The sequence below is a fragment of the Platichthys flesus genome, chromosome 6, assembly GCF_949316205.1.
Source record: "Platichthys flesus chromosome 6, fPlaFle2.1, whole genome shotgun sequence".
Classification (NCBI taxonomy): domain Eukaryota; kingdom Metazoa; phylum Chordata; class Actinopteri; order Pleuronectiformes; family Pleuronectidae; genus Platichthys; species Platichthys flesus.
This window is the reverse complement of record NC_084950.1, coordinates 14599124-14625233: the sequence shown is the minus strand read 5'-3', so window position 1 is coordinate 14625233 and position 26110 is coordinate 14599124. Positions and strand designations below refer to the sequence as shown.

At 41.9% G+C, this 26110-nt stretch overlaps 3 protein-coding genes and 1 non-coding gene across 7 annotated transcripts; 3 read left to right on the top strand and 1 right to left on the bottom strand.

Annotated features, from left to right (window-relative positions):
• Nucleotides 1–694: 694 nt before the first annotated feature.
• LOC133955814 (protein FAM180A) lies at nt 695–1670 on the top strand. Its single transcript, XM_062390843.1, has 3 exons — nt 695–833; nt 1020–1093; nt 1193–1670. The coding sequence occupies exons 1-3, from the start codon at nt 767–769 to the stop codon at nt 1538–1540; spliced, it is 489 nt and encodes a 162-aa protein (XP_062246827.1). The 5' UTR covers nt 695–766; the 3' UTR covers nt 1541–1670.
• Nucleotides 1660–6573, bottom strand: ddb2 (damage-specific DNA binding protein 2). Of its 2 annotated transcripts, none has more exons than XM_062390841.1 (10): nt 6246–6573; nt 6044–6156; nt 5133–5324; nt 4811–4956; nt 4226–4325; nt 3931–4108; nt 3241–3386; nt 2859–3014; nt 2202–2247; nt 1660–2099 (listed from the first exon to the last, which is right to left on the bottom strand). In XM_062390841.1, exons 1-10 carry the CDS (start codon nt 6376–6378, stop codon nt 1855–1857), a joined length of 1455 nt encoding a protein of 484 aa, XP_062246825.1. In that variant the 5' UTR covers nt 6379–6573; the 3' UTR covers nt 1660–1854. The 2 variants fall into 2 exon arrangements, with proteins under 2 accessions (XP_062246825.1, XP_062246824.1); XM_062390840.1 differs by lacking the exon at nt 4811–4956 and adding an exon at nt 4482–4648.
• A 672-nt stretch (nt 6574–7245) lies between these two features.
• On the top strand, nt 7246–17203 carry kif23 (kinesin family member 23). 3 transcript variants are annotated; one of them, XM_062390870.1, is made up of 24 exons: nt 7246–7351; nt 7987–8050; nt 8257–8385; nt 8618–8723; nt 9207–9343; nt 9446–9558; nt 9655–9825; nt 9987–10031; nt 10909–11021; nt 11711–11832; nt 11948–12050; nt 12438–12517; nt 12598–12717; nt 12807–12966; nt 13412–13573; nt 13675–13841; nt 13920–14093; nt 14224–14433; nt 14805–15149; nt 15415–15648; nt 16138–16226; nt 16315–16387; nt 16570–16640; nt 16724–17203. In XM_062390870.1, exons 1-24 carry the CDS (start codon nt 7338–7340, stop codon nt 16737–16739), a joined length of 3018 nt encoding a protein of 1005 aa, XP_062246854.1. In that variant the 5' UTR covers nt 7246–7337; the 3' UTR covers nt 16740–17203. The 3 variants fall into 3 exon arrangements, with proteins under 3 accessions (XP_062246854.1, XP_062246852.1, XP_062246853.1); XM_062390868.1 differs by lacking the exon at nt 14805–15149; XM_062390869.1 differs by lacking the exons at nt 9987–10031; nt 14805–15149.
• On the top strand, nt 11077–11173 carry LOC133956018 (Z30 small nucleolar RNA). The gene has a single exon (XR_009921056.1). It is a non-coding gene; the product is annotated as a Z30 small nucleolar RNA (small nucleolar RNA).
• Nucleotides 17204–26110: the final 8907 nt, after the last annotated feature.

The window sequence follows — 26110 nt, the reverse complement described above, 5'->3', positions numbered from 1 at the left end:
AATTTATCCTTATAATGAATTATGATTTAAAATATTGAATTGTAACAATGACAACTTCAGATTCAATGAAAACCATAGTGAGATTGTAAACCATAGTTTTTTACCGGGTTGGAATTCATGCAGGCTTCTTTCATTCTGAAAGAGGTGTCTGTAAAATGTTTATGGGGGATTTGGTCGGAAATAATTCGATTTTATTGAAATTACATATGTTAAATTCTATCCTCTGCATAAATTGATGGTACCAAAAATACTTGCCTACTTAACTCTCTTTCTTTGACTTATCTGTGGGGATTGACACAGACCCTCACTCTTATTAAGAACACACAAGGGAAATCTTTCCTTCAAGTAAAGCCTCAACTGACACTAACTGAATTTGATACAAATGGTAAAAGGTCTGTATTTAGGTAGAGTATCTTTGTGCAGCACTTTCTCTATGAGCAGGGGCCACTTGGGGTTTATCGAAGTGCCGACCTTCATGTTAGAGGATGGAATGCAAAGGGTGAAAGTGTCAGTTTCCTCTGTGAACTTCTTGTCCTACTAACTAAAATGTGTGGAAAGCAGGAGGAGGCCTTTTGAAAAAACTAATGCCGTCTGCTTTGCATCAAAAGCCAACTGGCTTCTGCTCCCTTTTTCCAAGAAGGAAAAAAATGCTCGGTATTCAGTGTGATGTGTCTCTGCCTGGATTCACTGAGGTGGTTGAGGGAGCGCAGAGGTGAGAGGGATGTGGTGAATTATCTGTTGCTGATAATCGAGAAGAAGAAATACGATGAAACTGCAACTTAAAATCTGCCTCCAGGTCTTTTTGTGGTTTTCGTCCGAACCAGTGCTGCGAGGTGAGTGGAAACCGAAGATTTTCTAACAGAGCTGTGGATAAAAAGTTTAAATGTCATTTTTTCTTTTAGAACTGCAAATGTTGTGTATTATACAGTTAAAAACATGTGTTAGGAACTTTAGACAGATAATCGGCAGTACGTAGTTTCATTTAGGTTGTCGTTAAACTTCAGTATTTTCTACTTTAGATGTGGCTGCAGGCACAACGCCAACTTCAAAAACAACTGACTCAGCAGTGTCTGATGCAAAACTGATGTTTGAGGTACTTTGTACTAACATCTTCCTGCAGATACATGTTATATATCTGAGTAACTTCTACTTGACTTAGTGCCGGATGCTTCTTTTATTCTCCTGTGTGCAGCTCCTGCTGGGCGGGGTGGAGGTCGACCAGGATAGAAACATCCTCCTGCTTGATAAGGAGATGGCATCGATGAGGTCGGGGCGGGCCTTCCTGTCTCAGATCAATGATAACATTCCCAGAAGGCGTGACTCCATGGTGCAGATGGTGGACGCGCTGGAGGAGCGGAGGACGAGGCCACTGACTCCGAAGCAGTTTGATAGTCTCGTCCTGAGCATGGTGTACTCTGCCCACCAGGCCTGGCACCAGGAGAGAGGAGAGGAACAGGCGGCCTGGGGCAGGGTGCTGCTCCAGCTGGCAAATGTTACGGTCCATGAGCTACGAGGAAATCATCTCCTCAATTATGCTTAATACACCGACTGCCAGTCTTTATGAAATAAAGGAGCATGTTATAAACCACTTGCCTTTGTTCTTCTTTTATATTATTGTGTATTCATAACTAACACAGTGTGTATAACCAAAATACTTAATTATACAGAAACCTGTACATTTTTATTGCGAAACAGTAGAAAAACATCTTTGAAAACACAAACTCTCCTGTTTTAAAACGGTTTGTAAGAAAAAACCTGAAACATTCAAACAGTCCCTGCAGTTAGAGACAACAAACAGTAACCAAAGGAATGTGAACGGGAGTTTTTTTCTTAAAGTCCTGAATATTTGAAAGTTCACTTCTTCCTCATCTGATCCTGTTTTTGTTCGGTCTTGGTCTTGGTCTCACATTCTTCCAGAGAAGCCAGTTTCCTCTTCAGCTTTGCATCCAAAGCCGGACCTCTGCGCTCCTTGTTGGAGCTCTGCCGACTCCTCCTCGGCCGTCTCAGACTGTCCACTGAGGCTGAGGTGTCCTCCTGTGGCTGTGTGTCCCCATCGCTGATCAGTGACTCGTTCCTGTCCCAGACTAGAACCGTCAGGCCTGCGGGTCAACAGCATGTGGCTTTAGACAAACAATGTAACATTTTGTCACTTTGATTTAAATCAAACCATCAGATAACTGAAAAAAAACGGTAAAACTCACCCATTCCAGTTCCAATCACATCACCCATGAGATTGAATTTGTTGACCTGGAAATACAAAATAGAAGGTGTTTAGTTTTAGTGTCTTAACATTTTTCCCTGGTGCTTTTAACACTAGTGCAGTGCCCTATCTAAACATGCCTGTTTGGAATGGTTTGTTTTCTTGGCCTGTTGTAAAGCTGGTTACAGTTTCCTATCTGAAACTATAGTGACCTGCAGTTATGGAGCGACAGCAAATAAAGACGTGCTGCAGGACTTGGAACTCAGAACCCGGAGGCTGCACCAACGCCGCTGCACGAAGCTGTTCACCTGTTTATTCATAGTCTAGAGAAGCTCGACGCAGTTTCGCAGAACCTGAACTGGAGAAGGAGTCGTTGAATGGTGATTGTGGCGAATTGTCACAAACACGGTTTTATCAAAATGAAGAACGTCACTGATGTTGACGGGTTCCAGCCGATGCTGTCGTACAAACTTTATGAATATTGAACACATCGGATGTACATCAAATCGACGCTGCACTTCCTTGGGCCCTTAATAATAAACATGCACATTGTGAAGTCAAAAGGATGAAGAGGCTCTTGACATATGTGAGCCACAGACAGACAGACAGACAGACAGAGATTTGTGGAATTGGTAAATCGATTGATAGCTGTACTCACAGATTTGATCCCTGACGCCGTGGGGTCGTACAGCTGATACACAAGCTCTGCTGTGTTGGAGTCATAGATGTCGACGGTTCTCTGGTCACCTGAGCAAACACGCTCGTCAGGGTAGCGGCCGGCCACAATCAGGTCGTACACCGGGTGCCATGTTGCCTACAGAACAATTCGAAATTTGGTTAGATGGCTGTAACATGAAAATAGATTTTCCACGATAACATGTTTGCTATATGCTCCATTCATCACCGTGCAGCATTGTCAATATAAAAACTCTCCAGAGTGTTTCAAAGTGCTTCCATTACATTTGCAAACAGTGTTATTCTTTAGTTCATCAGGAGACACAGAGACACAACACACACATGTACAGACAGACTGAGCAAACCTTGACGGGTGTGAGATGCTGAAACTGTCTGTGAGGATGTTGGATGATATGTTGAGGCGTCGACCAATCACTGGACGAGTAGACGCGGATCTCGTCGTACTGATCTGTGGTCAGTAGCTTGGAGCAGTCGAACGGATTGAAAGAGGCTGCGAGAGGACGACAGAGACAGTTTGGTCAAAATTATTTCTTTACCACCTGATTTGGGCTTAATAGTAGGAAAAGCATTGAATTTTACAACAATAATTACTATTTTCACTATATATATTTTGACAAGTGGACTGAGGTCCCTTCAAAATTCAGGACATCATAGTGAGATGTAGATTCATTTACAGACATATTAGTATGTTCGCTGATCTGTGTATTTACTTTTCATATGTGTAAATGAAATCTAATTTTACTGAATAAACAATTTAGAAAAGATGTGCATTTTAAATATTTTTTGGATTCTACTTTGATGTAAAATGTTATCAAGTTCTATACATTTGGTCGTAGTTGTGCATTTCTATTTTCTTTATTTATAGTTATTTATCACAAGGTTTATGGTTAATTATCAGGCCTCAATTACATACATACATCTTAGGAATTGTTGCCATTTTTTTTATATATGCATCAGCTGGAAATTTCTAAGTACCTAATATCAGCGTCGGTTCCCCAGAGATGAAGGAAGACCAAACTCAAAGCCAGTGTTACCTGAGTTGACAGCCTTTTCATGAGGCAGCACGTGCAGGAAACTCTTCTTGTCTTTTATGTTTCTCAGGTCCCAAAGCTTCACCGTGTGGTCGACTGAGGCCGTCGCCAGCAACCAGTCACATCTGGTGTTGAACTCTGCATGGGTCACTTTGGCTTTGTGCAACTTGTCGCTGAAAATCTACGATGTTGAACAAACAGACAACCTTTTAATCTCGTCCTTGTCATTTGCTCTGATTCGTCTCAGACACACGATTCATCTCTTAGAACTTTAATAATGAGGTTAACTGACACACACCTTTTGTCCATCCAATCCGAGGAGCAACAGCTGTCCCATGTTGTCTCCTGTCACAAGCATCTGCCTGCTCACGGACACATCGACACAGCAGTACCAGTAACTGTGTAAGACGAACAGGAACAAGGTAAAGTAGAGAAAACTTACTGTTCAAAATTATTAGATTTATTATTAGACAAACTGTGATATAAGTCAGCATCCAATGAACAAAACAGTCTCTCTCTTTTCTGGGCATCAGTCTTCTTTGCAGTTTCCTCACCAAACGTTGTGGTGATCGTGGCCACAGTCTTGAGTTGTGGACAGTGTGGTGGGCGCGAGGCCCTCAAAGCTCTGCACGGTCAGTTTCCCCTCCCCAGAGGCCACGTACACTCTGGAGGAGTCTGTGGGGCAGAACTTCATCCCTCCGATAAAGTCCCCTGCACCGTTCTGTGCACACAAACGGCAGCTGATCACAGGGCAGTTATCAGCTCCATCACACACATGCTCAGTGCTAAACCAATAGGGGCCACCTGAGAAGAAGACTGATGCCAGATTGATGAGGCCTAACAACTAGACCTACGTTTTGATTAGTATTTCATTCAATCTTACTTCCTCGTGTCCGTGTTGGCAAACACTGTGAGAGTCGCCCCATTCAAATCTCGAAGTGAGGTCGTACCCCTCATAGACGATATGAACAGTTGAGTGGGATTTAACTGGTTAAACCTCATGTCTGTAACTGAGTCTCCAGGCCCCATCTAAGAAAACCAATACAAGTTTGAAGTCACATATACTGAAATGAAACAGTTTAGAGTGAAAATGAAATTATTTGTTGGCCTCCAGGGGTTAAAAGGCACATTTTAAAAACTAGATAAACACTGTTTATCATTCAAGCATCAGGTGAAACAATCCTCAACAGCTTGTAGTAACTCACCCCCTGAATAAAAGTCTTTTTCGCGGGGACCTTATAGTCCCACAGATAAATGTCTCCACCCTTGGAGCCCACGGCCATAGTGGTGCTGTGAACAGGACTCCACTCCAGACAGGTGATCCTGCGGTCGAAGGGGCTGGTGGCGCTGTGGAATTGATACGACGATAGCGAGCGAATGAACGGCTCCTGGAGACACTGAAAGAGAAATGAATGTAAAGCTGCTCACTGTCTGTATGTAATAGATATATCATTTCAATGTTAAGATATACAATATAGACCTGACTGATGACTTGACCTGCTACCAAAGGTAGGTGAACCTAATAAAGTGGCCAGGAAGAGTGAATATTTTTTAGAAAGTCCACTGAGTTTCCATTATTCATATCTTAATATGTAGTTATTCCTCTTGGGGGGGTCGTATGTTTTGCTTATTGGTTGACTTGTTTGTAAACTAGATTAAACAAACACTACAGGACTGATGTAACAAATCTTGGTGGAAGGATGTTGTACGGTCAAAGAAGAATCCAATACATTTGGTGCAGATTCCCGATCAGGGAGCAAAATCAGATTCACTTAAGTAACCTTGTGTTTTTCATCGTTTTTCTTGATTTCCTCTGAGAACAATTCATGAAACCTGTTGAAACAAATCAGACATGTTCAAAGGTGTGCGATTTAGGTGCTTGTGCAATTTGGGGTAGATCCAAATTAAAATCTGGATCTAATGAAATAAAATGTGGTTTCATAAGGGGGGGTGTTGGACCTTGGCAGAGACATGTCCTCTGCTGAGTATTATTTCAATCAAAAATGTCCTTTGAGATTCCTTTACCGGCCTTTTATTGGTAATATATGGACTTATTTCATATTAGTGTCAGTATGTGATGTCTGTGCAGCATATTTGTGACCTGCAGTGGTCTCACCTGTCTCATCTGTGAGTGGAGACTCTGTCCCAGGGTGTTCTTATAAAGGAAGTGCAGGATGCTCCCGTGCACGCCTCTCCTCTGGACTCCTGCAGCCTTGAGGGGAGGGGGTCCTGCAGTAACAACACACAATCTGAACTGTCACCAGAGGAGTGGCGCTCACATGTATTTCATCTGTATCTGTACTTTCAGAGCTGCACACCTGCTTTAGATGTTTCTCCATCTTTCTTGTCTCGTCGTGTTCTGGAGAGAGAGGGAGCAGACTTCTCCGCGGGTCTCTTCTTCCCTTTCCCCTTGGATTGAGATGCCTCTGAGTCCGCAGCTCTTCTTTTCATTTCCACTCCTAGAATACACGAGCCTGCTTGTACAGCGCTACACACAGGGAGCTTTTCAATTGTTAATCCACCAGTTCCTAACCGTGGTGGTCAGTGACCCGTGTGGAAGCAGGAACTTCAGTGTTTGCATAACGCAGCGCTACACGTGAGGAAGTTAATGGCTGCAAATGTTTTGTAACGCTTATGCGTAACACCCTGTTGACTCTAGGTGGCAGTGGTTATCTAACAACACATCATAGAGGGCGCCATGTTTGGTGTTTAGGTAGGACTACAAATTGACGTCAGGGCAGCTATTACTTTAGGGTTATTAGAAGAAAATATAACTCATTACATTAATAAATAACGAAGAAGGATATTCCTACTTTTCACTTAACCACTGCAAACATCAATGATAATACTAATAATATTAATAAAATTAATAACGAGGAAGATGGTAAATTTGAAGTTTCTTAAGCAGCACATATAATCAAACATGATGTATTGATGTGAGTGCTAGTTGCATTAACTACGTTAACTTTTACTCTAGTTTAATTTAAGACCTGATCACATGATAGGCTCAAATACCAATTATATCAAAAATAATAAATTGGAATAATACCAAACTAGATGACTTGGAGGCAACTTAAAAAAATTAACCAAACCTCAACTAAAAAAAATGAATTGATATCATATGACATTATACAAAAAAACATAACTGATGACACTGCAGTTGTCGTTGTTTGTTGTTGGTCTGTACTTCTGTTTCACTTCATCTGATGAGCGTCGACACATCCGACCTCTTTGCAGTTTCTGTAGAAGGGTAGGAAGTGAAACGGAAGCGGAAATACGTATTAGGTGTACTGCAATCTGATTGGCTGCTGCCGGCTCGTTTTGAAAAGGTCCCGTGATTTGAGGCGGAGGGAAATTTTAAACCTGTAGGAACAGAACCGGTAGAAAATCATAACAAGCAGCCGATCACGATGAACAGACAAGCGTGAGTAAACCTTCCCTGTTTTGAATCTGTCTTTTCATAAACATGTTCACACACGAGCTCGTTAGTGACTCGAGTGTTTCATTCACAGTTGACGAGCTTATAACGACAATACAAACAAGTCCCCTAGCTTAGCTCGTATCGTTAGCCGCTGGCTAACTGGCCGCTTAGCCAACGGCTTTGAATGCTAACACCAACAGCGTATCTGTGGGTATTCAAGACCCCAAAAGCTTTTGTTCAATGTCCCCAAAAAGCATACAAACATTATTTTAAATGTCTATATTAATGAATGAATGTTAAACTGAATGTGTTTCGTGTCTGCTGCAGACAATGATGATGGTTTCTGTGTGTAACTCATAGCTTTACATGTAGAATCCATGTGTTCCAACAATGTGGTTCTCGTGACTGGGTATATTACTGGAAGGGGCTATTAATGTATCCTCAATAATAAATGAAACATAAAAAGGTCTTTCAATAAACTTACCGTGGCAGATCTCTTCATTGTTATTTGTTAAGTTTATGAAAGTCAATATAAGTACAGAAATGTTGTAAACCTCCACCTGCCTATGTAGAGGTCTTCAAATTGCCTTCTTTGAACTTAAAAACCCAACTGTTAATAAATGTGTTTTTGATTTCAGGAAGGGGAGAACCCCCCGCAGGCCTCCAAGAAACCCTCCCAGCAGCCAGAAAGACCCAGTTGGTGTGAGTGTCTATGAAATGTTAAAAAATGAACTGACAATGCAAGCTGCAGCTTTCATTATACTTGTGAGATGATAAGTGAGTGTTTTGAAAGTGGTAGTTTTAAGGTCAAGCTTGTTAATGATTTTATCTTAATTATCCAAAAGTTGCAATTATGGAATAAATCACTACGTTCAGCTGGAGTATATTTAACAGAACTTCTTACTCAGGTGTACTGTCGTGTACGTCCTCTGGGCGTGGAGGATGAGGAGTGCTGTATTGATGTGATCAGCAGCACCACCATCCAACTGCATGCCCCCGAAGGCTTCAAAACAAACCGCAATGGAGAGTACAAAGAGGTAATATACCATGTACCTGGAGTCGTTTTTGTTCCCCATTTTGTACAAGTACAAACACCTTTATTTGTTATATATTTTTGGCATCGTTTACTGTTTAATGTAGATTTCAATCAAGACTATTATATATAACGCAGCTTTTTGTATGTGATTCACCAACAACAAGAAAAACATAACGCCAGCCTCATTCTTCAATGTGATGAATTATACAAGTCTCTCTCGTTTGCTTTTCCAGACACAGTATTCCTTCAAAAAAGTCTTTGGCATTTCAATATCTCAGATTGAGTTGTTTGAGCATGTGGCCAAACCTCTTGTTGAAGACCTCATCCATGGAAAAAATGGTAAGAACAAAGCCACACTGCTCCTATTTCAAAACAGAAAAGCAGTATTTAAATTCTGAACAGCCCTTCAGATTGTCATTTAGAGTTTGCAACTCTTTCCACCACGCCTCTTTGGGTTTTGTCTATGTCCAACCATTGTCTGTAAATTTCTGAAACTGATGATCCGACATTCACTGCACATTGGATCATCAGGGAGAAATCTGAGCTGTCGTCCAAGTTTTATATGTCTCTCCATCTTCCATCATGGCCAGTTTATCACTCTTCAGTAAATTTAACAACACTATTGATGACAGCACATAAGTATATGCTTTGAGAGACCACAGCTGCAGCCATCTGCCACATTTGCTCACTTAATATATTAATGTATTTTTTTCTGCTGCCACCTCAGGGTTTTTAAAATGTATTATAAATATGCACAGGTACCAAGAATTGTTCAGCTTGTAGACAATATTGGGGAGCTGATTATTTGATTGATTGTTGCAGGACTGCTCTTCACTTATGGCGTGACAGGAAGCGGAAAGACGTTTACCATGACTGGCTCTCCAGGCCAGGGTGGACTTCTACCTCGCTCACTCGACATGATCTTCAACAGTATAGGCCCGTACCAGACAAAAAGATATGTAAGAGAGTAGTACTCAAGAACGTGTTAATCCATCTTTGTAAAACCACCTAATTTGATTAAATCTGTACATGTATTTATGTAATTTCTCCCGTTAATTCAGGTTTTTAAGACAGATGATAAAAATGGAATGGAGATCCAGAATGAAGTTGATGCTTTGTTGGAGCGCCAAAGACGGGAAAACAACTTGCCTGCTCCTAAAACAACTTCCTCCAGGTAAGTCTGTACCCTGGAAAGGCAGTGAACTGCTATAATGTAACATTTCTCATTATAATATGACATGTAACATGTAATTCACAACTTTCCTTTCAGACAAAAAATTGATCCTGAAATTGCTGACATGATTCAGCCGGAGGAGGCTTATAAAACCGATGGTGTGGACGAGGACAGCAGCTACAGTGTCTTCGTCTCCTACGTAGAGATCTACAACAACTACATCTACGATCTCCTGGAGGAAACTCAGGAAGATGTTATCAAGCCAAAGTAAGTTCAGACAGCGTAAATTGAACGTGATATTATTCAGAAAATATGTATGTGTCGTCAGCATGTTTTAACTGTTAAGAACCTAAAAAGGTTTTAGGTTTTGAGTGGCGATTCTTTTAGAATAGCTGGACGATGCAATTGTGATCTTTTCTTTTTATCAGGTGGAATGGTGGAGGCACACCTGTGCGCCAGAACACTGAGTTCATGTATGTGAACAGTGAACACTCAAAAATCAGAGTAGACGCCTGATTTAGATTAAATTTCCCTATTACACACAAATAGAGTGTAAAGGAAATGTTGTCAACACTGGAGACAAACATACAGATATGTTCTATATGGTTTTGATTATTCCTTATAGTCGAAGAATCAAAGAAAACACACAAATTATGGAAACAAAGGGCAGTTTATGGTTTGAATAACTTTTTTTATTCAAATTCTGACAATAGTGTCAATAACAAATCCTTTATCTAGGTAACTTAATTCGATTTATGTATCATTTGCAAAACTGAAATCCAAGCAATGTCAGGCCAATTTAACTAAATGTATACTTAGGCAGAACGCCAAATATTCTTTGGTTAAAGTCTATTCATGATGACGATCGTTGATGGACGAATAAGTAATTAAAAGATGTCACCTTACAGTAAGGAATTTATGATTGGGTTAAAAAAAATAGTTAATGCCAGATGTCTGTAACAGTATCAGACTTAATATTACTGACACGTTGAGTCAGTATCAAAAAGGATAAATATATCAATACTTGGCACTAACCGAACGTTGAGTGACATAGCTGCTCATTGTCCGTTAGACCAGGTTATGTCTCCAGTGTTGATAAGCATTTCTTCATTTCCAAAAATCATCAGAATACCCCCCCACTGCTGCTGCTTATAGTCTTGTTATGGCAAAGCCCCTGAATGGCTTTAAACCTGCTGTCTGTTGCTTTTAATGACCCTTCATGATTTTAACTGTCTGATTATTTCCCCTGGCTGGCCCACTTAATAGTAGCTCCCATTCTCCCAAATCTGCTGCATTAGAAAACACAGTTTAATGTTTTCAGTGACTAACGTATATATTTTCTCAATGTAGACCACCTCAGTCTAAAATCCTCAGAGAGGATCAGAATCACAACATGTACGTGGCTGGATGTATGGAGGTGGAAGTCAAGTCTGCCGAGGAGACGTTTCAGGTGTTCTGGAGAGGTAACGTCTGCATTTAGACTTGCAAGGGGTCAGATTTAAGGGAAGAAGGGAAACACTGCACTGATGACCATAGATGTGACTGACCTGGTATTTCTGGCCTCTGGGTCGGTTCTGACCAGGAAATGACTTCAGTTAATCTTCTCTCTGAGCAACAGCCTAAAAAAATAAAGTAGTTGAATTGTATATGAAGATGCATTATGGGATCAATACATAGTGCATTCTATACATTATGAAAGGATCTGATCTAATCACAAGTGGAAAGCGCTAAGCAAATCACTTCACACCTGACCTTAGATTGAAACAATCCTCTGTGCAAAGTTCTACAAATTAGTTTATTAATTTGTAATGGTCCCAAAATAGAAAATGTTTATTTGGTGGATATTGTGTTGGAGGCCACAAATAAATCAATGTATTGGCCATAACAGAAACGTAACAATATTTCCAGTTCATTGTCAAACTGAAGTGTGTCAGAGGAAGTCCGTCGAGTACATTCTTCCAGTGAGACCCATGGCACATATACGTCTACACGGTATAAAGAATGTATCCCAGACCACCTCTTACTGTGGTCTGAGTGATCGGATCTCAAATACGTCATGTATGAATTTCTTAGTGTCATGCATTTGATTTGGTGAACTCTGCAGAAAAACCTGAAATATGGTTGACATTTTGCCTTTACCATGTTTCTACAGGTCAGAAGAAGAGAAAGGTGGCTAACACCCGGCTGAACAGAGAGTCCAGCCGCTCCCACAGTGTGTTCATTATTAAACTGGCTCAGGCTCCTCTCGATGCAGATGGTGACAACATCCTCCAGGTGAGTTCAAATTGAAAATGATCTTCTTTTTCTACAGTTTAGTGCAGCTCTGTTTTAATATTTTAGATAAATTAAAAGCACTAATCTAAGAATTAAAAATGTTTTTGTTTGTCAGGATAAGAACCAGGTGACGGTCAGTCAGCTGTGCCTGGTGGACTTGGCAGGAAGTGAGCGCACTGGAAGGACAGGGGCAGAAGGCACCCGTATCCGTGAAGCAGGTTCGTTGAGCTGAACATTAAAGGGATAATTCACTCATTATCTACGTATGAGTCCACCAAAGCCTTTAAGAGTTGCAGGTGTAAACAGCATTGCAGCCAAAACCAATATAAACTTCTTCAACGTAATAAAATAACATAACATGCCTCCATACATCTCCTGTGGAGTCATCCATGTGTCTGTAAGCCTCGACAATCAAATTCATCTTGAAACGTTGTCATTGACACCATATTATTTGGCTAAACGTCTGCGGACTCAAAACTTCACCCGACCCTCGATCGGCATAGTGGTGAGTGGATAATGAATGAATTTTCCTTTTTGGGTGAACTATCCCTGTAATATTTGGTTTTAAGAGAGGTCATGTGAGATTCAACAACCTCTACTTGCAGGAAACATCAATCAGTCTCTGCTGAATCTGCGAACCTGCATGGAAGTACTTCGGGAGAACCAGATGTGTGGCACAAACAGGGTATGAGTTGTCACACTGCAGCTGAACACTCATATTATTCACTGATGGACCATCTAGGTAATACAAGTTTTCTCTTACAGATGGTCCCTTACAGAGACTCTAAAGTAACCCATCTGTTCAAGAACTACTTTGATGGGGAGGGAAAAGTCAGGATGGTTGTTAATGTTAATCCCAAGGCTGACGACTACGAGGAAACCCTGGTAGGCTCATCCCACATTTTACTGTCTCATTTTCTCTATTTAAACAAAGACCTTTTTTTGCCTGACCCACAAATGTTCTTCTTGTGTAGCTTGTAATGCGGTTTGCAGAGATGACACAGGAGGTGGAGGTGGCTCGGCCAGCAGACAAGCCCATCTGGGGCTTCACTCCGGGCCGCCGTAACAGAAACCAGGCCTTCAAGGATGAGCTCTCTCGCAAACTGGAAGAGCGCGGTGGCCCGATAGAAAGAGGTAATGGTCTTAATGGTCCTTATTCAACTGCTAAACAAGACTGGGTATTTATGAGACTCTTGTGTTCAAAGATGACCCTGGTAATGTTTACACTTATTTACAGAGACTGCATAATTAACATCTAAGTACATTTACAGATTGAGCTGATGAAAAACACATCTCAAATCAACACAGCACACATGTCAAACCATGGCCCATTTACATTTCTGGCTTTAATCACATTATTCAAACAGAAACAGCTTTAGGACTTGTTGTCTTATTCTATTTACTTTAACATTATTCAGCTGAATAAGTTCTAGCATGTAGCTGTTGCTTGTATGAATGCACATTGAATGTAGTCCTCTAATTGCAGTCGTAATTAACCGAAAGCTGTTCGTTTTATTTAATTAAGTTTGGGCATATTTGAAAATAATTAATCTATGGAATATGTTGACTGTTTCTGCAGATTTGTCCTCTGCTTTAAACCACCTGGTGTCCAGTCTCCCACCTCTGCCCTCCTCTGAAGTGACCGACCCTCATGACGAAATCACCCTGCCCAGGCTGATTGAAGCTCTGCAGAACAGACACAGGATCAGACAGATGATGATTGAGGAGTACAACAAAGCAGGTGTCTCCTTGTTCTACCTCAACTTTTGGCTTTGACGGTTCAGGTTTACTCATAGTTTGATTTGTTATCATAGCTCACATTTTGTCTCTACAATGTTCTAGCCATTATGATGAAGTCTACGCTTCAGAACATGGACAGCAACCTCATTTCCAAAGACACCTTTATTCATGAACTAAATGGCAAACTGATGGAGAAAGACAAAGTCGTCCAATCCAACAAGGCAGAGATCGAACGCTTGGAGAAGAAAAACAAGTTGCTAGAACACAAGGTGAGAAACTAGCATTTAAACCTCTGTGCGTACTTATTTATAATAGTTTCTCATATATCTGATATGCTTTTGTTTCAGTTTGACATCCTGCAGAAAACAACTAAGACCTATGAGGTCGACAAGCGCTCACTGCAGCAGGAGCTGGAAACCAGAGAGCAGAGGCTGCAGAGGGAGCTGAATGAGAAGCGACGCATGGAGCAGCGCCTTCATGGTGTCGTCTCAGACACTCAGCATAAATGGGAGAAAGAATGTGTGAGTTGGTCCTCTTACAACACAGATCTAGCACTCTGTTGTTTACAGGCTTGATTTTTTTGTTTAGAAACCTCACATTCCTCATCTTTCCCAGTCGTCATGTATGTATTTTATGCCTCTGGCTGTGCAGGAGAGACGCGTCAATGCAAAGCAGATGGAGATGCAGAACAAGCTGTGGGTGAAAGACGAAAAGCTCAAGCAGCTCAAGGCCATCGTGACAGAGGGCAAGACTCCAGGTCGTCCTGATCCTCCACCACGTCAGACACAGCCTCCTCCTCAGCGCCCATCCAGAGACGAGCGTCTTCCTGCAAAGAGATCGGCCTCACCTTCCCCTATCCCTGTATGTTCATTGACTGATGCACTACGTATTATTCATTGTTGAAGGACATGGTTGCTATAGTTTGAAAAATTTCTGTGTGCACTAATACACAACACTGAACATAACTAATCCTAACCCAATAACAGCTGCATGTCACAAAAATACTCAGTTTAAGGAAAAAGTGTTTGGACTTGGAGAAAAACGGTCATAAATCAATTTGACGAGTTGAGCTTTGAAAATAACTTTCATTCTCAACCAAAATGCCACAAAATCCTCAGATCCTCACAATATTAGAATGAATGCAGTGCACTTTACTACCATCTATGGTGACGTGTAATCTTTCTGTGTCTCCATTACTAACTCAATCTAACTAACCCTTTGCTTTTGTGCAGTCTTGCTACTTGGATCCCCATTTCCCAGTTGAGTCTCCTCATGTCAGCCCGGTGCCACGGTCTCAGCATTTCACTGCCACTAGATTTGAAGAGTCAGAGATGGACCCAAGACTAACCTCTCCCCTCCCCAGAAACAGTAGCCCCTTGTCGGTGACCAGCTGCTTCTCCTCTCAGGACGACAGGCAGGGTTACTCTTCACCTAGTACGCCCACAAGAACACAGTCTCCAGCAGCCCCTTCAGTGAGCCAGGCCAAGAGGAGTGCTCTGTGTAGGGCTAGGGAGGTGGAAGAAGTCCACTCCCCAACCAATACGCTTGATATAGACCTAAAGCTGAGAAACTACATGGTCAGTGATTTGGCCACAGGCAGCAGCATGACGTTGTAGAATGATAACTGGTTTCCCTCATCACGTTTTTTAAGTATCAGAGATTTTTCTCATTATCAAGTGGAAAATTTAACACGGTTTCTGCGATTTGGATTCATACAAGTTTTGTCAGTCATTTTACATTTTCGTGACATTTTTGTGGCTTTTACGAAATCATTAAATCAAGGTGCATGATTTCCTCCCCCCTCGCCCCCTCTAATGTTGGTTCATCTGTTGATCTTTACAGACAACAACGCCAGTGCGCCCAATGCACCGTCGCTCCCACTCTGCTGGTGGGGAGAAGTGGGTAGATCATAAACCTGCATCCAGCCTGGACCTCGGGACAGTTATGCAGCCCGTCATCCCCAATGCTATTCAGGTGTCTACACCCAGTGAGAAGGCCCTGTCGAAGTGCGACAGATACGTGTTAACACATCAGGAGATCGCCTCTGATGGCGAGATCAGGACCCAACTAATTAAGGTAAGATGTTCCTGGAAACTTATCTGCCTGCTAATTGCTATTCGATTATTTTTATTCAGTCAAACATATAAGTCATATTAGTTGTTTTCTTTTGAGGGAACTAGCAAATGATTAGGAAAACTAGTTGTACTGCAGCTGATGGTTTTTAAACTAAACCAATCTCTATTACTGCAACAATCTCCATCCATTTTGTCACTGTTTTTCCTGGTTCACGGACATGGAGATGATGTCCCCGCTCTTCATCAGGCATGTGAAGTCCCTCCTATTAGTCCCTCCTATTAATATTTGGCAGATTGTCTTTTTGCAGTGGATGAAATTGTTTTCTTTGGTTTTTCAAAATATGCAGCTATTCATTTGCTGCAATCCAGCGACTGTTTTAGACAAATGTTACATACTGCGCTTAACCCGTCTCACTCACCTGTCATATTTTTATCAACTGACAGAGGTAACACCAGATAACCAGCATGCTATTTTTTTGATTGTTTGTAGGGTGATGTGCTTAAAACCAGGGGAGGAGGACAATCTGTCCAGTTCACTGACATCGAGACTCTGAAACAGCAGCTTGCCGCAGCACCTGGGTAACTGCTCACTGCAGATTAACAGCTGTTGATTAACCAGCTGTTACAGAATAATGTTTAACATCTTTGTCACCGTTTGTCTCTGTAGACGCAAGAGGAAATCATCAGAAGGCACTTCAGGCGATGGATCAGATGGAGTTTGGACTGATGTGGAGACAAGGGTAAGGGGACAATATTGCTAAATCTCCATTAGCTACTATTGCATTTGTGTCCTGGTTTCGAAAGATGGATTAATGAGATGAATTGAACTTTGCATAATTTAGAGGGATAAATGTGTCCACCCTAAAACACATCCAGATATGTAGAATCTTTATTTGGTTACCAATTTGTGTTTTCTGTTCAGTGTGCTGTGGGGATGGGGATGAGGGCTGGATCCAACATGGGTCCAGGTTTGGAGCATCAGGGAATCACCAAGTAAGTCTTTGCTCATACAGATACATTAGTTTTCCTTTGCAACACATAGTAGAGTTTCTCTTAAACTCTGTTCTCTCTCACAGGCGCAGAAAACCCTGAACACAGCCGACCGCTGCTCCAATGATCACTCCCCTCTATATCCTCTCCTGGCTGTTGTGCAATAGTCTATACCTTTTTATATTTAGCTCTAGTAATATTTAAACATTTTCCATGCCTTTTTATATATGCACAAGTGTGTAAACATGGTCCACCAAAGCTTTTTTGTAAAATATTTTATATGTTGTATGTGAACCAATAGAAAACAAGTGCTACTTGATTTGTTCAAGGACAGTGGCATATTTAGTCACTGGCTGATGAGTCTCTGCATATGTGTGTGTGTGATGTGGTTATTCTAGTTATTCAGCACATAAATTGTCATTGTGAGGCTGCCATGACTTTTCTTTGCTACATGTGGTTTCTGTCTCTTGATTGATCTTCAAGTTTGAAAAAATCCAGTTCTTTGTTTTCCTAATATATAAAACTGTCATCTCTGTATATTCGGGAATAAAATTCCCTCCAAACTCTGTTCTGTTGTGTATGCGTATATTCAAAAACCAGGATGCAACATTTTTTTAACACTAGATGGCAATAGAGGATAGCAGTACATTATGAATATTGAACCTGGTCTCAGTAGCTCTGCAGGAATAACAGGCAGTTGATGACCTGCAGCAATAAGAAGAGATCCCTCATTGGACCGTCTTCTTGAAATTAATGTTTATGAAGAATAGCAGATTTTAGCAATCCTTAGTGGTGAGCAGCGGTATAAGGCTAAAAAGTGGCGACTACACTCATATTTAGAGGTTTAATGTTGAGGTGGAGCTCTCCTGTGTCAAGATGGCAGCGATATTCTCTTGTCACGTATAAAAACAAATTCTGCATTCAATTACTCTGCTGAAATTGTTTTCCTGTGCTCATGCTTGATTAGATATTCATTATGTTAAACAAGACGCCTTGTACATAAACCCATATTAAATTTGAGTGGTGGGCTGCTTTCAGGCAGTGTCGGCTAGATCCCTAACACTGAAATGTCAGTATGTCCTGACATCCATTCTGTAGGGGTTCTCTGCTTAATTTTGTTCAAATTATTATCATTACAGTGAAAATAGCAATATTACCCATACATTAATTCCTAGAGTTAGATATTCATATGAAGCCAATGAGAAATGGCATCATTATATTATGTCATTTTAGAGGGTGGATATCAGCCTGTCTGCTTTAAAGTTAAGAAGGGGGAGCATCTTATTAAGTGATATTTACTTATAAAACCCTTTTATAAGTAAAGGGTTTCTCAAATGACAAAATGACTGTCTCATCAGCACCACAATATCACAATTATCAGGACTTTGAAAACAAAATGGGAGAAATGGTCGAAAGAACGACACAGACACAGACTTGGAGAAAATTGCCACTTTTATTGAGCTGGTTACACCATGTGATATTCAAGGCGGTTTTGTCATTTCTTAGGAAACAGTGCGATTGGTAATGAAGAATCTGTATCCGGAAAGTGCAGCGTTTCTACTTGCTGCTTTATTGTTAGTGAATGTATTTATCCTTTATTCTCACAAGAACTTTTTCTCAAAATTTAAGATTTAAAAAAAAAATATGTTTCCCTAATCATCTATGGTTTTCATAATAACTTTCGTAGAATGAGCAGCTCATAGTGGTCCAGTCATCCACGCTTCGAGTAGACAGTTGAAATCTCATTCACCACCAGTCTGGCTGGCTTTCAATTGGAAAGCACTGGAGAGTGACTAACGTGGAGCCTCTTGGAGAGGGTCAAGAGTCCAGAGCAACCAGTGGCCATTAAATTCACTCCTATGAGATATTGAGTGCTTTGCTTTTTGACCAGGCTCTGTTTGATGTGCTGCACCACACTATTATCCCCAGCTTCTCACTGCGAGCCCTCCACAAGCGAGCGGCGCGGGCATTATGAAGATGTTATTACGGAGCTGCTGTCGAGCCTCTGATCAACATTACCAGACGCAAAGAGACACTTGAGAGAAATAAATGAAAACTGCACACAAAGGTGAGCACGAGGCACAATCCAAGTCTTAAAGACAACCGCGCTCACTCATCCAGCCGCTCAGGAAGAATACATCATTCTACAATTCAGGAGTTCAGGCTCATGATTATGCAACGTGCCGCTTATCAGTGATATTAAACTTGCTGGAGGGAATACTGATGTTCTACTCAAATGCACACAGTCAATTAGACCATCTCATATTTTGAAAGAGCGAGCATAATTGCAATGTTTTATTGACTCTTTGCTTGAATGACTCTGATTAAGAGGTCTTGCGCTGCCTTTCCGCACCGGCAGGAGGAAATCATTTTCTCTTCAATTTATGATGCTAATGAGGGGCATTTTACCTCTACCATTCACAATAACACTGTCCACTATTTTACGTTTACAAAGATCTGTTTAAGTTTGATCTGATTATTATATTTTCTACTTTCATAACATTCAAAAACATGTGTTGAACATAGCATAAGTTGATATGGTGAACTTGTTAGAAAACAGATGCCTGTGTAAACATCCTGCGGACACACATCATCAGTATTCATTTGGCGTTGGTTCAACAGACGTCTGCTTTTAGCTCTGTTTAGTCTCTTTAAGTAGCTCTAAAGTAGCCATTCTGTTATGATAAATTTGACTTGAGCCGCAGGGTCATGACCTCTCTGTGCTTACATGATTTACATGCTGCGCTGAGTCCGGCTGTGAAATGCGGGCGCGAGTTTAAATAGGTGTGATGAAAGTGTAACCCTATCCTGCAGCGCTCTATACTTGGCTCTGTACTTGGCCGTGGCGTCTGAGTGGGGATGGCGGTTTCAGTTGCTTCCAGAGCAGCACCATATCAACTGAGCGGTTGGTGATTGGTGGAGGGCACATCGAAGCCAGCGCTCCAATCCCAGCCACAGCTGTCCTTTAAATCAGATCCCATTGCGAGGGTTTCTGCCGTCTCTTAGTGCAGACAATAACAATCCCTGACAATGAGTCAATTAGGGGGAAACACGAGTAAATACTGCATGAGAGCAGAGCTATTCCAAAGCAAAGCTCAGAGCAGGAGCGGTGCGGCTACATCTTCATATGTCAAGGCCGTGGCTGTCTGCCAGCTAAACGTGTCGGGCCAGAAAGATAAGCGAATGCAGATGAGTGTTGACAGCCAGTCAATTGTCATTCAGCCCATCTCCCAGCCTCTTGGGACTCGTCTAGTCTTTCCTTTTTTTGTGTGAAGCTCCTCTTCACTGCTTGCTCACCTCACGCTCCTGTGCCTTAACGCATGCTAACACGCACTGTGGCGGCACAAGGCTCCGTGTTCAGTGTTAATAAGCGGTGAAAGCTCCCACGCTCACTTTTCTGCCGGTGCTGCGGTGACGAGCAGATGGGTCAAAGACACATAGACTCTCAGAGACCCCGAAGGTAGAGTTTAGTTGTGTTTTTTAGCTGTTTGGAAGTATACTGAATGAGAATTGCGCTGACCCTTAGGCAAGCATGCTAGAAGCTGAGCAGCTCTCTCACTTCGCTGTCTTGCCAGTGTTGCATCTTGCAGGATGTGAAGCAAAATAAAAAAATCCCTGTTGCACATGATATGAAAGATGTAAAAAGATATTTAGTACACAAAACGTTATGGTTTTTCACACACCAACGGCATGTGCATTAAGTCCAAAATGATTCACTCTCTCACCTGCTGTCTTGCCAAAATAGCGCATTCACCTGGGTGTCACGTTTCCATCAGTGCAGATTAAACACAGTGTCTTCTGCAGAGACATTTGACCCGGGAGCGACTGCTGATTGAATCCGTTTCCATTGCAGACAAAATCCAGATGTTAGTGGAAAAGGGGCGATCAGAAAAGACATATCTCACCTTCATGATTTCTTACTTTATGCAGTTTAAAAAATGACTTCAACAGATGTTTGAGTTGTTTCTATGTATTTTATTTCCATGTGTCAAAGTTCTGATATCGAGCTCTACTTGGAATGAGGAACCCATTTGTCGATGGGCTTGTTGCTGTGGTTACACACCATCACAGGGAGTCGACCTCTGACAAACACAATTGGGGTCATGACTGACTTCTTATTGAAAGTATTGGAAGCCATTGTTGTGTGGGCTCATTATAGCCAAATTGGGCTGGATAGTGTTTTTTCCTGTCTGTCTTTGTTCTTGGCAGCCCACTAAGTGTTTGCAGCTGTCAGTCGAGTGCATTCTCTTTGCCCAGTGTATGTGGCTTGGCTGCACTTTAGGCTGGCTGCGTCCTTACTCCTTACCCTGATGACAGTATGCCATGACTGATTTCCGTTGACTCACTTTCATTGTAACCGCAATGTGTCCGTCGTAGAAACATCGGACCGCGTTCTCTCTTTTTTTACAAGTCGTTGATCTCATCTAGTTAACGCTGCGGCGTAACCAGGCTTTGCTTTGCGTGCAGTTGGCTGATTATTTAAGTGGCGCTCCAAGCAGTCGCGAATTCAAGAGATGCCAGAAATGATTGTACTGACAATGGTACAATGCAGCATGGTGTGCAATGACTAAACGCTTATTGGACATAGAGGACATTAGACTCAACTTCCTTCACATCGCGTGAATCTTGTTACGAGTACAAAGAATAAACGAGCATCAAACACACCTATTAGCCTGCTTACCTGATATCTGAAGCCATGTGTGCAACAGAGGGAAGGATAATGTTATTTCAAACCTTTGTCCTGCCCACGCTTTCATGCAAATTACTCACACTGGAATCAGCTTATCTGTGAACAATCATAGGTGGCATTTGGATGAGGGTGAAATAGCACCACATGATTTTCATATCTTCAGAATGCTCAGTCAGGTCCCTATACACGTACTCCCACGCCCCCCCTCCAAAAAAAAGAAACACAAAAGCCGCTTTGAACGCACACATCAGCTGTTTATCTTAAAATAGTCCGCCGCACTGCTGCTCCGATCCGGTACCTTGCACGCTGCACTTTGTAAATGGTGGGCAATTACACACGGTGCATTAGGGAGTTGTTATTTAATTCATTAGATATGGCTAAGTTGCAAAGTTCATTCATTTTAATAAAGCAGCAGCTTCTATCGCCCAGCACCAGGTATGAGTATCAAGGGTGAGATTACAGCAGCCATGTGCACAAATAAGATTAGAGCGCTGGCTGAGACGGCTGTTGACAAGGTGAAAAGGGACAGTCGTTCCAAGAAGCAAAAACACACTGGATGAATGTGGGTGGCTATAATTCCCAGAGCATGCTACTTTCATGGTGTGTTTATCCAAATGATAAATGGCTGCACAGATTTGCATTTGAACATTACCTGAGGAACACATCGGCCTCAGCCATAGTGGATACTAATGATCCGGTGCATGCCTAATAAACTGAGCTGAGAATTCAAATGAGGCTCAACCTGCCTGTGAGGCTAGCTTGGGCAAACACCAGGACAGCTGGCAGAGAAATCATTGTGACTAATGGTCTCAGTGTGAGACAGGAGCAGGGCTGTGGGTGGTTGTTTTACCATGCTTAGAAGAACAGACTTTGTTTGTCTTTCTATAGCGTGCAGCGTGACTGTGTGATGCTGGAAGTGTTGGCTTTGTCTTTGTTTGATTTGCTGTTCTTGCCACTGTACCGCGACAACAGCAACGACCTGGAAACGTGGTTCTTTTGTCTTCCTGTGACTGAGTCGGCCTTTACAAGGCGTGAACGCATAAATGCCTTTGAAAGTGGGTGGATAAATTGTAGAAAATTGACCGCGCCACCTGAAGGTGCAGTGCTCCTCTCTGTCAACTCAAGTTTTTTGACTATTTTTAATTCTGCTAGGGCTCGTCCGCTGTGGTAAACATAATGTGCTGTGAGCTGTCCTCGGGGCAAACGATCTGATTTGCTCTTCCTTTCTTTAACCCATAATCACATCTACCTCAAAGCCAGAGAATAGTTATGCACAGCAAGGTGTGATGGGAGTGCATGTTTTGGCTATTATCTATTCCATCTGAGCCAGAACAGAATACTAAACCTCCACTGCATCCCTCGTTCTCACAGACCACTGCATGATCGATACCCACATCAAAGGCTCTGTGGAGATAGCAGGATTCTTTGAAGCATGTTTGTGGAGCTGGATTTGCTGAGCTAATACACGGTCCACACAGAACCCCCTTGAATAAGCTTGTTTGGCTAACATCCTCTCTGTTTGTAGAAGAACTGAGTGGAGTCTAATGGAGAACAGACAAGGCCTCTCCCATGTCTTTTTCCTCCCCTTAAGCAGCTAAATGCATCCATAGTGCCAGTGCTTTTTTTGCTCATCGGACATACGCTTCATTGCATGCCAGCTCAAATATTTATCTAATTTCAAATTGGCTGTAACATTTTGGAGGCAGGGAAACGCCAGAAAATATTTCTCATCAAGGACACAAAGTAACTTGCATCATGTTTCTCGGTGCCAAGTGCAAATATGCTGGGTAATTACTGATTGAAATGAGATGGGGTGCAGACAGCATCAGTGCTGTAATGTGGTTACCTTGTGTTGTGACTCGAACAAGCAGACAAGGATTTCCAGCCGTGGTTATCCTGCACTCAAAACACGACCTGTGTCCCTGGGAAGCTATTAACTATTTACAAAAGTGCTTTCTGTCTTCTAAATGGGAAAACAGTGCATTTGGGACCTTGCATGGGACAGAGTGGGTATAGACGAGGTGGGGGTGGAGGTTAATCCACAGTAAACACAAAAGCATATAACTCCTGCCAGCCAGTCAAGGAGAGTCAGCAACTCTGTAAATGATGGAGCAGGGACCGTTGAATCATTTCTCCTCATGCAAATCGTACAGAAGGATGAGGAGCTTTTCGCCTTCATTACAGAATAAACCACAGTTGCAATGCTTTTTACTTTCTTAAATCACGCATTGTTGAATCTTTTGCTAAGTAATTGCACTATTTGGCCAAACCAGTGCGAAGGTTTGCATCTCCAGTCAGCTGTGGCTCATTTGAAAGTGAAATGTGGTAAAACGCTGACGTCTCGTTTACCTCACTTCCAGCACCGGGGGCAGCAAGGCATTTGCATCCCTGTCTCTCTCTCAATCTCCCTTTCTTTCTCATTTACATTATGGATGGTTCATTTAGCTTACATGACCGAGTGAGCAACCCAGGGCAATCTAAAATACCATGAGGGTCTGCAGGGATAAAATGAAAGCGCATGGGCAGCACCGCCATCTGCAGCAGCCTTTTATTCAGCCCTCTCTCTTTCCTGTGGTTGACACACACGGTCTGTCCATGACCCCACAGGGCTGAGCTCAACACAGTTGTCAGTTAAACACAGTCAGAGATGATTTACAGGAACATGAAGAAATATTTAGCAGAATCTTTTGTTGTTGTTTGCTTAACAACTCCCTCGGATAGTGATTGAGCAATAATCAGGATGTTGCTAAGCTATGACTGGCGTAGGCCTTGTCATAATTTGGAGTTCCTCATGTGTTGATGCACATTAGCTGTTGAAAGAGAAATACTTGGTCTTTAAAGTTCAGAGGATCTAGACAAAGAGCAGAAGAACGGTCATTGTTGGTAAGGAGTTGTTAGCCACAAAGCTATATAGCTTATCTACAGCAGTAACTGAGCCTTAGCCTACTTGCAGGACCAAGGAACACATTACTATCTATTAGTTTGCAGGATTCAAGGTAAACACCAACTGCATCCACAATAGAGTTTTCGCCGATTCATGGAAGCTAGTGCTGGATGCTGTAAGATATGACCAGAAACCGTGTCAGGTTCGATAAATCAGCTTAGCTAGGAAGCTAAGCTAAGAAGCTGAAAAGATTTGGAGAAATTCAAAATTCCTCTAACATGTTATATAATTGGGATTATTTCTACACTACAATACAATTTTTTTTCCAAAAAACTAGTGAGACTAGTATAAGGATTAGTAGTGTTGGACTATTAGTATTAGAATATTTCTTATATTACTTTAATTGTGTTATATCAGCTGATGCAAAACACAATGTGTTATTCATTACAGAATAGCAAATGCAGACAAGGACACATTGCAAAGTATAAATGGGGATTGGATTATGTTGAATACATATATGTTGAAATCTGGAAATAAAACATTTCGGAAGGCAATCAGCTTTAATCCTTGCCTTCTCTTTTTTACATTTCTTTTACGGAGGCTAGGATCCCACATTAGCTCTTCAAACAGGCCTCTGGATGCTAACACCGCCTCCATTTACATGTTTACAATTTAACAATGCATTGTGGGACTGTAAGCAGAGAGTAGTGCACATGCCATTTATGCTAATTGTGTTATTCCGTCAGGGATTTGTTTCAGAGAACTATAGTGGATACAGTGCCCTCCATAGTGATAAAGCACTATATAGTGTCATTTCAGTGTCTGTGAACTGTGAGAGAGAGACAGATAAGGTAAGTGAGTCCATGTGGTAAGAAGTTGAGTAGGTTCTCTTATCTGTGTGTTCTGTGTGTGTGTGTGTGTGTGTGTGTTTTTTATGATCAGGTAAAGCTCATAACATTACAACAGCAATATGTAATCTAAGATAAGAATTTAATACCTGCATTCAGATTAAAAACGTGCTCTGGCACACAACTCAAACTTTTATTCCTGTTGCTAACAAGTTTGTTTCTTCACAGACACACAAACAACACAATGGCCCCAGTGACAAGCCAGTTTTACAACCCCGAAGACTCAACGAGCTTAATGACAGAAAAAAAAACCCACAAGCACATAAACACAGCTTTGCCCACACGGAAGAAGAACACTGTGTGCGATTTCACAAGAAGACATTTCACAAGTGGCTGTTATTGTGCAGTGGTGATAAAAGTCGCACGGTGAGAAAACGTTTGTGTAGGGACCAGATTGCGAGTTCAGCTCACTCAGTGACAATCGTCAGCAGCAGTTCCCCCTGCTCTGCTTTACATTAGCACCACAGCTCCAGCCTGGACAGGTCCATGGCTGTTATCTCAATGATGTTCTAATTCTAGTCAAACAGTTCTGTGTTTGACTCAATAGAGGCAGTGTTAGTCAGGAGAGTCAATATTAGCTGAGCACACAGAACAGGGCTGGTGTTGGGATAGAGACAGAGAGTTGTGTGTGTGTGTGCGCGCGCACTGTGATAGGTGGAGTGTATGTGACAGGATACATGGTTAAGTGTGCTCGGTTAGTGAACCTTGACCTCCTGGTGCAGTAAGAACAATAAAGATAATAAGAACAATAAAGATAATAAGAAAAGGGAAGGACACAAACTCCAGCTTACTGTTGCCTCAGGGGCTTCTATGTTTGACCTGGGAGACGTTTCTTTCATGGTCTGTTTTTTAACGTGGATGTTATTGTTAGACGTCACGGTTCCTGCAGTCGGCCTCTCTCATTCCACACTCTCCTGGCCTCACAGGGCGCCCTGAGCAGTGGAAACAACACTTGCTGACAGTCCCGGATGAACAGCTCAACACTTCAGCT